Raw genomic sequence first — 14552 nt, forward strand, 5'->3', positions numbered from 1 at the left:
TAAATAAATTTTTGATATTTGACCGAAGTTTATTTCATGCAAATATATTTCAAAAGGGGTTTTGTTAAAAATTCTTACCAATACATATTTTCATCCTATAAACCTTATAAAATTTTTAGCAATGCATGATTATTCAAAAGTATAAAACAAAAATAATTAGTTAGAGATATATTGGTCATAAACATACCCCTATGACGTAGAAGAAAAGAAAAAAAAAATTACATGCAAAAAAAAAAAAAAAAAAAAAAAAAAAAAAAAAAAGAAGTGTTAATCTTATACTCTATATGAAACGTCAATCAACATAATCTTAAGAGAAGACTATTAACTTCTTATTTACCCTTCTTTATAAACCAATGGCTATTAAAAAAAAAGTGTTTATAAGTAAGTATATGTGTGTCACTTCTTTATTACAATAGAGACATTTCAATTCATTTCACTCAACTTTTATTTTATTTTATTTTTTGACAATAACAAAATCCTAAATTAATCATAAACTAAAATACACATTATAACATTATATTAGGGGTGAAGTCACATAACAACTTTCTATTCGAAAGCTATACAATTTCGGTGGGATAAGACACTCTTCTTTTTTAGCCACTCATCCTGCAAAACAAAGAGTTAGTAAAAACAGAGGAAGTTAATTAACTTCATAGAGACAAGAAGAAACCAATAACATCAAATTCTGAGAAGAGGAAATGTTGGGGCTTGCAGCAGACTTCAACAAGGAGGAAACTGTAGCAACTGGAAGGGGAACCGACGTACTTTCATACGATGACACTTGATCAACCATACCTATAGTCGAACTTCTTGTGCCAAATTTGGAGTTGTTACACACCTATCATGCCCTTTCACAGGGGGGTGACTAATCTCCATTGGTGTAAAAAACTAAAAATTTCTTGAGCTTTAACACAATCCATCTTCTTTGGAGGATCGAGTACTCAGATGCTAATAAAATCCTTAATGGAAGAGCAATAGTAGTGTAGTGTTCGTCCTTTAGAAATCGCTCCATACATTGTTGGAGTGAGATGCAAATAGGAATCAATATGTTCTCGGTTACAAAACCGATAAACTGACCTGTAAGATTTGGGTTTTTGGTTTCTGAAGTTGACTTCAGATTAGAATTGTTATCAATAATATTGAGCCTTTGATCTTGATCGATAGGGTTAAATGTACCCTCCTTTGAATTCAAAGATTTGCCAGCAACATCCTTTTCCTTTTTGGTGGCATCTTTTACACCAATACGTACACCTACGAACACAATCAACCATCTCCACCACCATATCTTTCCTTTCTTTTCCCTTTTCCCCCTAACTTTCTCTTTTCTTCTTCCTTCCCAATTTTGAAGTTATCTCTAAACACTTCATCCTCTCTTGTAATTGCAAGTGCCTTATTAACAAAATCCGGAGTCTAACCCAATAAAGAGGTCACCTCCTTGAGTTTTTGTTGAAACTCTTTGTTGGTAGGATCAAACCTAATTACTCAACTTTTAATAGTGCACTGTTTATTGATATTAATATTGCTTATGACAGAGCAGTAATTCAAGGCCATCAAGAAATGAGTACACTTTTCAATTATCGGTCTTCAATTATGCTTTAAAACTCAACATATATAGATAAATCATATATCTAACTTGGAATGTGAATGGGGAATGTTAATTTTGTGTTTTTATTCATTAGTCCATTTGTTGTTTGCTAATTAATTTCCATGGCATAGTTTATTTTTTGAAACTCAAGTAATAAAATATGTTATTCTATACATTCCAATTTACTTGGTTCATGGTCATTTGTACAGATTTTACGCAAGTGAAAAAGTGGAGAGAAAATGTAGGGCTTAACTGAAGTGAAAAAGTATAGAGAAATTGCAACTGAATTGAGACACCCACAAACTAGTACTTGGACTAGTTGTAAGAATTGTTCCGTAAGGATGTGATTCTTGTGAATTTTGACTTCAATCCCCAATAGAAGCAACTTGAATGTGACGATTTCCTTATCTTTTCCCCATTCTCAAGGGGTCTTGTCTGATAATTTGAGCTGAATTGATGTGTGAGAGGTTCTAGTCTGATGAGGAATTAATACTACACTGGTAAATTCAATAATTATATAATATAAAACCATCTTTTATGTATTGTTGTAATTCTATTAATTGCCCCATCCCCATATATGCATTGTTAGTAATCTCATTTGAACTAGTACATTTGTCATCATTGGGCGGAGTCGCATTCATAATTCTAGGGCCAATTGATCCTACTGAAAATTGAGTAAATTTAAATTTATAATGTACATATTTTCAATTTTTATTTTTAATTTTTTCTTATAAAATTCCTTTTAACCCGAATAAAGTTCATCAATCTTATTTTAAAACTAAATATTATTTTTAAATCCGTCATTGTTCCATTTATGTTAGTAACATTATTCGAATTCGCGGACACTTCCGACACAAGTGAAGTTTGAGCAATGACTACAAGATGAGGTACCAACATGAGAGCAATTGTGATAGCTCATATGGGCTTCACTGCCTGCCTTCCCACGCTGCCGCCCAAAACAATTGGAATATTAGTTACCAAGTATTTGTCATCATATAATGCTTCAATTAATGCTTCAACTCAAAGCAACGTATCTAAGTATGAAGTGCAATACAAAATAATGCTGTCAAATTGACAATCCTAATTAATTGTTAAAGATTGAGTACACTACTATGGCGTCTAATTAATGTTGCTTATTAATTTGGAATTTGGATATTACCCTTTATAATTAAGGGAAAAAGAGAACACATTTTATAAAATTTATTTTATTGTATAATTTTGTAAGGTCGTAAACTTGTAAGTTTCAATTTTCTTATAAGTTTTAACTACTGTTTAAGTGACAATGTTTTTTTTGAGGAGAACATACTTGTATTCATTATAAAAAATTTTATCACCTACGTAGAAGGATTACTTAATCCTCCACTTTTTTTTTTTTTTTTTTTTTAAATTAAAATCTCTAATACCGCTAGCAATTTCATTTAATAATGAATCCTATAAAACCCTCAAGCATTACAATCTAAATAAAAGAGGACAAAATCAATAAGTGAAATATAAACCCTTCAACGTATATATTTGAAGTTTAAACCAGACTCTTATAAGAGTTAGAACCGATCATACTTGAATAATTTATACTTCGTATTATTTATTTTTAAATATTTTCAAACCGATGACTCGATGCAAACAAAAAAATTGATTTGTTACGAAGTAATCCACTTTTAAACAACATGATATGCTAATTTACATCATTGCATGAACTCATACATTTTTTTTTGGTGCAAAGCATGAACTCATACATTTTATTGTAAAGATTGAAAAAGACTCCATTATCTTAATAGTATCACACTCCCACCAACCACAAAATCACTAAACAATTTGCCCATGCCGTCTATGCCTAATATTTAGCCCAAAAATCTCGGATGAAATTAAAACTAAGTACTCATTTTGAACAGAATTAACCAAAAATCAAAGTAAAAATGAAATATTTCAGTCAAATTTCCTCTCTTTTTCTTCACTTACTCATTTTCACTCTAAATCCTCAATTGGGTATTAGCAGTTTTCCAAGTTCATCATTGGACCCACTTACCCAACAAAATTTAGACAGAATTCATTATCTTCCTGGCCAGAATTTTGATGTGGGGTTTTCACAGTTTTCTGGGTATGTTACTGTTAATGAAGAATATGGAAGAGCACTGTTTTATTGGTTCATTGAAGCTGTTGAAGATCCTTCTTCAAAGCCTCTTCTTTTGTGGCTTAATGGAGGTTCAATCTTGTTTTTAACCCTTCTTTTATTTAATTTTATTCTGTATTTGGTGAATTGGGAGTGGGAAAGGGTAATGATGTAGACGGGATTCAATCACTAGTTTTGAATATCACTTTGAATGACTTTTGCTAACTAATCTAGTTGACATTGACTTTGATTTTATTTGTTATTGCTTGAAACATTCTGGTTATGATACCGAATTTATTTTTTGATTGAAATAATTGTCATTTAATTTAGTACAGGTGGCTGTCTTTTGGATTGCATTTTAGTCTTGACATGTGATTATTCAAGTATTTGAATTAATGGTTGTTTGTTCTGGTTGATATAGATTAAAATTGGTGAATTTTTGGACTGATTTTTCTATATATATATTTTTTTAAATATACAATTTAGGTGTGATTATTGATTTATTTGTTTTTTTGATTGAAATGTGTATCATTTACTATATTAGCTGTATTTTGGATTGCTTTTTACTTTGAAATGGTGTTTTGTTAGCAAGTAGATGCTGTATAGATTGGGGGATTTGAGTAATTGAGTTAATGGTTGTTTCGTGTAGGGCCCGGATGTTCATCCATTGCCTATGGGGAGGCAGAAGAGCTGGGTCCATTTCATATTGAGAAAGATGGGAAAACACTTTATATGAATCCTCACTCCTGGAACAAAGGTATGCAATACTTTCATGGATTTGGCAATGAATTCAAATCTACTCTTATATCTTTATGTAATTGTATGGTTGAACTCTCTTTCTACCATTGACTCAAATGCTCAAGTTTCTTTATTTCCTCTAATATTGGACCATGAAGCAGGAGTTCGAATGGATGAAAGAAAGTAGGAAAGTAAACACTTTGTATATGATATAAAAGGTTTTGATTTGGAATTAGGATTCAGTATATAACTTCAATAAGGAAGAGCTAATTGGAGGGTTACTAACTATATACTTCAAAACGTTAAAATTAAAACTATCTGCTGTTGATATGGATAATTTGGGAACTACACGTTTCACAACAGCTTTTTTTTTTTATTCATCCTGATAGAGTATAAAAGCTCTAGTGTCTCATCTTATCCTTCAGGCTTGACATGGTTTGATGTGACATTAAATCCATTGTGTTAGCTTTTCTAATGGACTTAAGTTTTTTTACCAGAGAGATCACACAAGATATATCAGTGAAAATAATTATAAGAGACAAGTAAAAACTATTCAAGATCCAAATCAACTCATTAAATTCATTTCTCACCATAGACTCATAGAGAATACATTTGTCAATCTTGACTGAAAATTAAAGCGGTATAATCTATATTTTTGAATTTGAGTGGCAAAGTTTAACACAACACCTTATATCGTTTGGCTATGTTTTTCGAAGTACTTTTTATGCAAAATAAGATCTTTAGTTTAGAGGAATAAGTGACCTGCATAAAGCAAATTTCCCCCCATTTTCTTGACACCCCCCCCCCCCCCCTTTTCTCTCCCTCCTTTTTCTTTTTAATCATTTTGAGTTATCCCATCTTTTGGGTGATTTTCTATTAAATCCAAAGTGTTATTTTTCTAATTTCTTAGAAAGACCTAACAAAGACAAGGACATACTTTCCTTGCCTCTAAGTTCTTCCAGTTTTGACTTTTGTTTGTATGACAATCACTGTCCAAGTAAGAAGAATTTTTAGAGACAAAGGGCGTATCTTATTAGGACTATGATGGGTTGAGTGAACTTGTGATTCTTCATGACAAATTCATCATATTAGGTTTCTTCTTGAAATCATTGTAATTCTGAGTGGTAAAAAAAAATCAGCAGCAAACAAGTTAGAGAATATGTTACATTTCCAAATTTGCTTTTCACATCTTGTCCTATGCCTAGCAATTGGTTCTGCAGGGTAACTGCCATGTATGACATTCAACACTAATAAAGAGATCAAGATTGATAATGATGGGCCTAGACACCTATTGCATTTGTAAATATATTGATTAAGCTGTAAACAAGTTCAATTTGTTTGTGTTCTGTTTAAAATCATAATGGCCAGATTCGTAAATGTTAAATGTATGATCATTAGGAACAGGTACGGTCTTGTGCTAATTTGATCTTGAAGGGGGCTCTTTTTAAAATCATTTGCTTTTTATGCAGTTGCCAATATTTTGTTTCTCGATTTTCCTGCTGGAGTTGGCTTTTCATATTCCAACACTACATCTGATTTGCTATCTCATGGAGACAAAAGAACTGGTATCTGCTTTTAACATATGTGACGTGGACTTTTATATATTTTAAAAATAGAATCATTTATGACTGTAGACTGTTCTTCTATGGATTTCAGCTCAGGACTCCTTGAAGTTTCTGCTGGAGTGGTTCAAACGGTTCCCACACTATAAGGGGAGAGAATTTTACATTTCAGGAGAGAGCTATGGAGGTATTCCTTAAATATTTGTTTTGCGTTGGATTAGTTATTTATTTGTTTTTTTTCAAAATATTTTGTGTTTCCATTCATTCCAAATTTGTATAAATACGCTTGAACAAGTTCCTGCGATGCTTAGAAGCCCCTTTCTCATACAGAGGAGAGATTCTTCTTTAGGTTATCTAGAATCTGGATCCTGCATGTTGCGTTTAGTGCTGTGATTTTTTTTTTTTTTTTTTTTTTTTTTTGGTGTGTAGCTAGGTAATTTTCAGTGACTCAAAATATATATAACTAAATGGCTTATATCAATTATATATTATCTTACAAGCTTATGGGTACATTTGTGGTCATTCCAATGTCAAAAGCGACTGTTTGCGTAGTGGTGCTTGTTAACCGTATACTTTTATACTGCTAGGAAAGACAGAGGTTCAGATGGTAGTTTCGGTGTAGTTTAGATCATCTATTAGACATATTTAGAAAATTGGTGCTTGCAGAGTTTTCTTCACCTTTTATTGCAGAGAATGATGTTGAATGTTTTACAGGACATTATGTGCCCCAGCTCAGCCAAGCAATTGTAAGGCACAACTTGGCAAATACCAAGAAAACGATTAATCTTAAGGGTTATATGGTATGTTTTCCTCTCATGCGAGAAACACAAGCTTGTTATGGCCATCTGCAGAATACTTAACTATCTTTTTATTTATATGTGTTTCAGGTTGGAAATGCCCTGACTGATGATTTCTATGACCACCTTGGGGTTTTCCAATTTATGTGGTCATCCGGATTAATCTCTGATGAAACATACAAGCTGCTTAACGTATTCTGCGACTTTGAATCATTTGTACACTCATCAGACAAGTGCAATAAAATACTAGATGTTGCTAACAATGAACTTGGAAACATTGACCCATATAGCATCTATACCCCCTCTTGTACTGCAAACTCTTCGTTACCTAACAAACTACTGAAAAGACTGGTAAGCGCTAAGTGGTATTTTGGCATTTATTTTAATCCTGCAACATTTTTTGTTTGTAAAATTAGCATGTAAGAATGTTAATTATTTATCTAATTAATACAAAGCTACATAATTCCTCCGTCCTTGATTAAAAGCCAAATCTATCTCAAAATTCTTGCTCCTATTCAAAAGTCCCGTTTTCGGGTGGGCCCCAGAATCCACTAATTTTTTTTTTACTCACTTCTAATGAACAAACCCCTCTAACCCCATTATTTTTTTGCTTACTTCCTCTGGAAACAATAAACTATTCCCAATACCTTCCTTTTGTATTCAATTTTAATCAACAACACCTCACTAACACTCGTCTCCTAAAATTGTGTGCCTATGAGAAATGGGGGTTTTATTTAGGGATGGGCGAGTATTATTGATGGGGAGGTTGGCCTTCAGTACTTGGATTAAATGGGGATAATAACTTAACATTGTGCATCCACCTTGTATCCTCCCTGAACTATTTAAGCATTGACCTTCTAAGATTAGAGTTTTTTGTGTCCTTGGACTTGAGCCGACATAATGTCAGCTAAGACCTTGCTTTCTATATTGGCTTTTTAGTTCTGTGAAACTTGCTCTCTCTTACTATACTGACTGTGCTTATTAATTATCATCTTGCTGCTTGGAGATCTGATCTTATGAGCTAGTTGTGCATGCCTTATTGACTAACAAAATTGTTGTTAGCTTCCGTTCCAATATTATATTCAATCATATCACATTGATTATCCTACTCTCTGATTTGGGGAGTTCAAATTGACTGTCTTATATGTCCACTCTTTGACTGTGCAACTAATGGACTACTTTATTAGAAAATATGCCTACTTATTCTTTTTCCACTTTTCTTGCTTTATATGAAATGTCAACTAAGGTAAATGCTCTAATATGGAGGGAATAATTTCAAGTTTTATAAATCTAAAAGTTCATACCTGTTTAATATCTTTGTTGATTATTCATGATTGGGAATGTTATTTGCTAGATTGGTCACACCAATGAAGCATATGATCCATGTAGTGAGAAGCATTCAGTTGTATACTTCAACAATCCAGAAGTTCAGCAAGCACTACATGTTAATCCCAAGTTTGCTCCTAAGAAATGGGAAACTTGCAGGTAGTTCTTCAGAAATAGGCAATTGACCATTTTGTCAGATAAAATATTATAAGCATGGTTTAGCAGGAATTTTAGTGGCCACCTATGTGCATGATAATCTGGCTAACCTGGCTTTCCGCTTCTAATACAGGGTATTCTGAGCAGATGATTTTCATTGCTTAAACTGTTGCTCATGAAAAGATATTTGTGACATGACTTGATCACAATTTTTTGGGAAACATGGGCTGTTTGAGTACAAAAATGGGTTTGATTGGAGATAAAAAAATAATCTTACATTGCTTCTAGCTCTTGTGCATTTGTTTACCTCAAATATAAAGCTCATGTATATTTTTATGCATAAAATTTAGTGTGATAATTTTTGTGCTATATCCAGTTTGTTCTGGAAACTGTATCATATGTATGCTTTATGCATCCTTCAGGTTTTATCTCATTTCCAATATTCGTTTATATGATAACGTGGCAATCTTTAGATAGTATCCTCACACTTTGAACTTTGAAGTTTTTTAGCTAATAATTCTGCCTTGAAGCTGTAACACTGATATCCAGAACAATAATTATATTTTCCAATGATTTTCTCTTGATTATCTTCGTTCGTATTCTCCATCCCATAATAGAGTTTCTAGTTGACTTTGACATGATTTAAGCTTGCGAAACCCAGAACAGTAACAAGGTACTTTATTGTTGGGTGGAGGGAGTAGATATCTGCTGACTGCTGTTTAATTGTTGTGCTTGTACCCTGCATTCCTTTACATCTATACACCGCACCAAATGGAGTTGAAGTTACCAATTGCAATTTAATGCCACTCAATATACTTTTTTCCTTCTTTGTGTCTTGCAGTGAAATGATAAATACCAACTGGAAAGATTCATCGAGCTCAGTCCTTGACATATATCACGAGCTTATAAATGCAGGACTTCGAATTTGGATTTTCAGGTTTTAATCAGCAGACTCTATCTTATCCTATATTTGGCTGTGTATTTTTTTCTTTGTACGTGTGTGTGTGTTGTTTTGGAGGGGGGGGGGGGGGGGTTGGAAGATCACTGAGTTCAGTCCTTGACATATATTATATTATTATGGATGTGGGAATTTGAATTTGGATTTTCAGGTTTTAATCAGCACACACTATCTTATCCCTTATTTAATCCTGTATTTTTGTGTGTGTGTGTGTTTTTTTTTGGTGGGGGGTGGGGTGTCGGAAGATCATGAAATCGTTTTTTGATGGGTTTGTTCTAAGTGTCAAAATGGTTAGAATATACTCCCTTTGTCCACAAATAATCTTTCTGTATTTCCTTTTAGGATGTCCACAAATAATCTTCCTGTATTTTCTTTTAGGATGTCCACAAATAATCTTCTTGATTTAAACTTTAAAATATATATATTTTTTTTTCATATTTAACCAATGTGAAGTAGATTCTTCCGTTAACTCTCTTCTCTCACACTCTCTGTCCCCACGGCCCACCCTACTGAATTCCTTAATAAGGGTGCCAAAGCCTAACAGGAATATTTTTCATGGAAAGAGGGAGTATATTAACATATGTAATTTGTATATATGACCTTTTGGTCTATTGTTGAGCATCATTTCCATGTTTTTTTTCATTATAATTGATTTCCCATTATATTAGAAAATTATTGATATTTTGTTTGTAAAAGTTCAGAAACTTGCACATACTTCGTTGCACATAACACTTGTGATTGGACTTAAGTCTGGAGTATATTAAGTTGATGTTATAATTAGGATTTGGGTGCATATATATATTGGTGATATGTGCACATGAGCTCCTTCATAATGACAGCCAATTGACTGGCAGGCTCGGTGCATGAGCTTGTTTAGTGTAATTGAACCAGTGACCGTCAACACTAAATCTAGTACAAAGGTCTTTGTGGCAATGGTCAAATAGGACAACACCCCAATTATTCTTTTTGTTATAGCATATGTTACTATCAATGGGCTGGTTGTGGTTTGCAATTATTTTTTCTTAGTCGATTTTGTGGTTTGCAGTTATTTTTACTGTATAGCTCTATCTGTATTATAAGCATGTTGATTGTAATTGTATTTTTGTTGACATGAAATGATTTCCAATGAAAAGCAAATAATATAGCTTTTAATTTTTTACTCAATGCAGTGGTGACACTGATGCTGTAATTCCCGTCACATCAACAAGATACAGTATAGATGCTCTCAAACTTCCAACCGTTAAGCCTTGGCGTGCCTGGTATGATGACGGACAGGTAATTTACTACACTTACTGTAGAAGCTAAGACTAGATTCCTATATTATCCTTGGTTTTACTGTCAGCTTTGTCTTATTACTCTAACCAAAACTGGTTATGGATTCCTCAAGGCTAATTTATGCTATGATGCATAAGCTATGCTAGAGTTTGCGTTTATGTTTTGTGCATATACTTATTCAAGTACTTATATAATTGTCATTTATTTTCTATTCTTTCCATTGCAGAACTTAAATCGCTCCTAAGATGGTTAGATGGAACTTGTTTATCAAATTCATATTTTACTTTTTGCAACTTGCACTCTTATAAGTTTAAAATTTTAATCATATGCTGTTCTGATACATAATTAATGGAATAGTTGTTTGAACCTCACTAATATAGGCTTTTGGGAAGGAAATACTGCCTTAATGCCTTTTACTTAGCTCAGTTTCTTAGTGTTTAAATTACCTTTCAGATATTTTGCTTTAAATTCATCATCATAGCTTGAGTTTTTGACTGATGGTTTTCATGGAATTTATGTCCTCCGATTTCTACCCCTTTCAGATTTTCTTATTTGGTTTTTCATGACTCGAACAGGTTGGGGGATGGACACAAGAATACAAAGGCCTTACATTTGTGGCGGTGAGGGGAGCTGGCCATGAAGTCCCTCTACATCAATCTAAGCTTTCCCTTATACTGGCCAAGTCCTTCTTGTCTGGTGAATCGATGCCAGCACTGCATCAAGTCAGTGATTCTTAAACACAGCATTCTGTAGGGATAACTATTAGGGGTTGTTATGATCAGAGAGTTGAAAGGATCTTAACTCTTGATTGTCTTTCCCATTCTCGAAACCCCTATTTATATGCACTCTAGATTTAATATATAACCTCAATTGGGTCAAGAAAATTCCAATATTCATACGGAATAATACTTCACCCGCTTACGACAGTGATACTGAATATGTGTATGTTTTAAAGTGCTGTTTGGGGTACAAACCCCTTGTGTACATGTTAGAGCTTTACTTGGGTTAATCTCTGTTTTATCTTGTTTTGTTTGAAAAGTGATTCTCATTGCAGTGAGAACTTGGGCAAATTGCTGGACTTGATTTCTCTTGCGAGCCGTAATTTTTTTTTTTAAATTCACCTGAAATTCAAAACCAAACTTAGCTTAAAGAAAGATACATTCCTTTTGTGACATTTAGGTCTGGAATATCATAGACTCACACATGCATTGATGCATACATATCCTTAATGTTCATGTATGCTTTAGATTGCTTGTTTAATATCAAACTCGAGGTTAATACACCTAGAGTTGTAATGCTCGATAAAGGTATTGTCCAATTGCTTGATAACGCTTAGCCTTGAAATGATGCTAATGTGTACATTACCGTGATTAATTAGTATATGCTTCTTCTACATAAAAATCTACATATATGAGTACTTTTGGTTAGCTTCCGATACCTCCCAATGAAGATCCTTGACTGGAAAGAACTGCGAAAGCACTTTAAGGGGACATTATTTGCTGACTGCTTAAATGACTCGAAAAACCTGTTTCAGTAATCTAAGTAATTTAGCTTTGATCATATGACATAGGATTAAAATCTTTGGGAGGAGGAGGATTGAGCAAAGCCAAGTGTGCATGTCTCATAAATTACAATTTTTATGGGTATAGTATGCCTCTCAATATTTGGCTAAACTACTAGTTTTATTATGGACATATTGATCAGACAGGGGGCTTAAAGTACACGGTCGGGGATATAACAATGGGACTCCTTACTCTATGCTGTCCATGATTTTCCATCCAAACCAGCGAACCGTATGTATTTTCTGACTTATCAGCACTCTTGTACTTGATCGTCATAGTATAGCTCTGCTTCTCATACCGTCTCTTAAACACCAATGTTCTCGGGTACACCCTCACTTGAGCTTCCTTAGGTGCGGTTATCAGTGCCTTGTATGTTGTCATACCATAGCTTCCTACATTCGTTACAGTCCTATGAAAAGTTGTAGTAGCAGTTTTTGTGTTGTTTTCATAGTAAGCAATGAAGGATGGGTAATTGAGGTCGTTTGATGGGGTTGAGCAGTGGTGTTTGTTTGATCTTACGATGCTCATCATTTGGTTTCTTGTAAAATTCATTGAACAAAGGAGGTTTATGTAGTCTTGTGGTGCCAAGTCGTAGACAAGCCCTGGGTCAAGTGCACGGTTAGGATCTATCTGACCTGATCCCATGGCTAATGGGGAAGCAGGTGCAAGGTCAAAACCGTTGTCCTTGATAGCACTGCGAGTGTTATCAAGCGGGTCTGCTGTTGTCATAATTGCAGACCTGATAGCAGCAGGGGTCCAATCTGGGTGTGCTGCCTTCAGAAGGGCGGCCACTCCTGAAGCGTGTGGACACGCCATTGATGTTCCTGAGATCAGAGCATAGTCATTTGACAGTACTATGTTATCACCAATCCTAGCAACCTCAATGTTCGGAACATAAGCTGCCAGTATCTGTGTTCCGGGGGCCATGACATCCGGCTTCAGTACACTCTGACAATTCCTAGACGGTCCCCTAGAGGTGTAAGATGCGGCAACTGGTGCAGGCTTCAACCCAACAAACGTCTGCTGGAATTGCATGCTCACCCAAGAACTATTCTTGTGTGATTTCGCGTATGTTACAATGGTTCGGCCCTCCTTGGGACCGACGACAATCCCAGGCCATGAGACTTCCCCTGCCTCATAAACCAGAGGATCTTTAGAGATGAATATTGCACCAGCTACTTTAGAGTTAGAAACTTGGTAAATTTGATTAAATACCATACCAGATTTACCAGTATCTTCACAAATGACTATCTCATTAGTAGCTACTTTTGTCAAATAATCAGAAGAGTTGCACATTGCTAGTTTTTGCTCGTATCGCAACAAGACCTTTTGAATGACAGCACTAGCCGGGAATAAGGTCCAGCCTACGATTTCCCGGCCATTTCCGAGCAACAAAGTCCCGGAAAATTGTCTGTCAACATTGCTTGCAGCAACTGTCATGGACCAGGGAATGTCGTTGTGGACAGAACCATACGCCGGGCCTTTATTTCCTGCTGAAGAGGACACTAACACGCCTCGCTCCATCGCAGCAAACGAGCCTATTGCCACAGGATTTTTGTAAAGGGGGAGCTCATGGAATCCTAGTGATATGGAGATGACATCAACACCGTCTGCAATGGCTTGGTCCATGGCAGCAAGCACGTCCGAGGTGAGGCAAAGGCCGTCGTCCCATACCACCTTATAGATAGCCACTCTAGCGCGAGGAGCCACCCCTCTAGCTGTACCTCTTGCATAGCCGAAGAAGGACACATCATCAACGTAGTTTCCTACGGCTGTTGACGAGGTATGGGTGCCATGACCGTCGTTGTCCCTAGCCGAGTTGACCTTGGGCTTAAGCTTAGGCTTTGAGGCTATAACACCCTTGTTAAAGTATCTAGCCCCTATCAACTTGTTATTACACAAGGACGCGTTAAAATTTTGTCCTCCCTCACACGCACCCTTCCATCTGGATGACACTGGGGTCATCCCGGCATCATTAAAGCTCCGGCTCTCAGGCCAAACCCCGGTGTCTATGACCCCAACAATAACGTCGTGGCCATAGTTTGAGGCCGGCCAAAGACCGGTACGTGAGTTGAGTGAAAGAAAGTCAATAGTCCTAGTTGTGTCAAGTGTAGCTCTAGCCTCTTCATAAGCTATTACAAAAGCCGGATGTTTTTCAAGCTTTTGAAGCTCATTTTGAGACAAAAATGCACTAAACCCATGTAAGGCATTGTCATAACTATAAAGGACACTAGGTGAACTATAAGAAGTGGGTGAGTCATAGCCATCGGGTGTCACGGCCGAGGCGAGGGACTCGACGGTGGAGGTGTACCAATGATGGTGGCTAGTGAAAACATTAGGCATGAGGGACTTATTCATGTGGATGATGTAAGTTGATCTTTGGAGAGTTTCTCCATTAGAAGAGTGGATAAGTTGACTTATTAGTAAGAAAATAATAATGTTTAGAGAAGACATTAGTCTATTGAAAATATACATGAATTTTTATG

The 14552-nt window shown here is 35.3% G+C and overlaps 2 protein-coding genes across 2 annotated transcripts; one reads left to right on the forward strand and one right to left on the reverse strand.

Moving 5' to 3' along the window:
• The first annotated feature begins 3336 nt into the window (after window positions 1-3336).
• LOC145635780 (serine carboxypeptidase II-2-like) lies at window positions 3337-11676 on the forward strand. The gene is made up of 10 exons (XM_081687138.1): window positions 3337-3784; window positions 4342-4449; window positions 5900-5995; window positions 6087-6179; window positions 6707-6792; window positions 6880-7140; window positions 8144-8274; window positions 9113-9208; window positions 10399-10504; window positions 11080-11676. The coding sequence occupies exons 1-10, from the start codon at window positions 3499-3501 to the stop codon at window positions 11239-11241; spliced, it is 1425 nt and encodes a 474-aa protein (XP_081543264.1). The 5' UTR covers window positions 3337-3498; the 3' UTR covers window positions 11242-11676.
• Window positions 11677-12071: 395 nt separating this feature from the next.
• Window positions 12072-14552, reverse strand: LOC145634453 (subtilisin-like protease SBT3). The gene has a single exon (XM_081685879.1). The coding sequence runs from the start codon at window positions 14539-14541 to the stop codon at window positions 12205-12207; it is 2337 nt and encodes a 778-aa protein (XP_081542005.1). The 5' UTR covers window positions 14542-14552; the 3' UTR covers window positions 12072-12204.

This window comes from Chenopodium album, chromosome 6 (genome assembly GCF_948465745.1).
Source record: "Chenopodium album chromosome 6, dcCheAlbu1.1, whole genome shotgun sequence".
Taxonomy (NCBI): Eukaryota; Viridiplantae; Streptophyta; class Magnoliopsida; order Caryophyllales; family Amaranthaceae; genus Chenopodium; species Chenopodium album.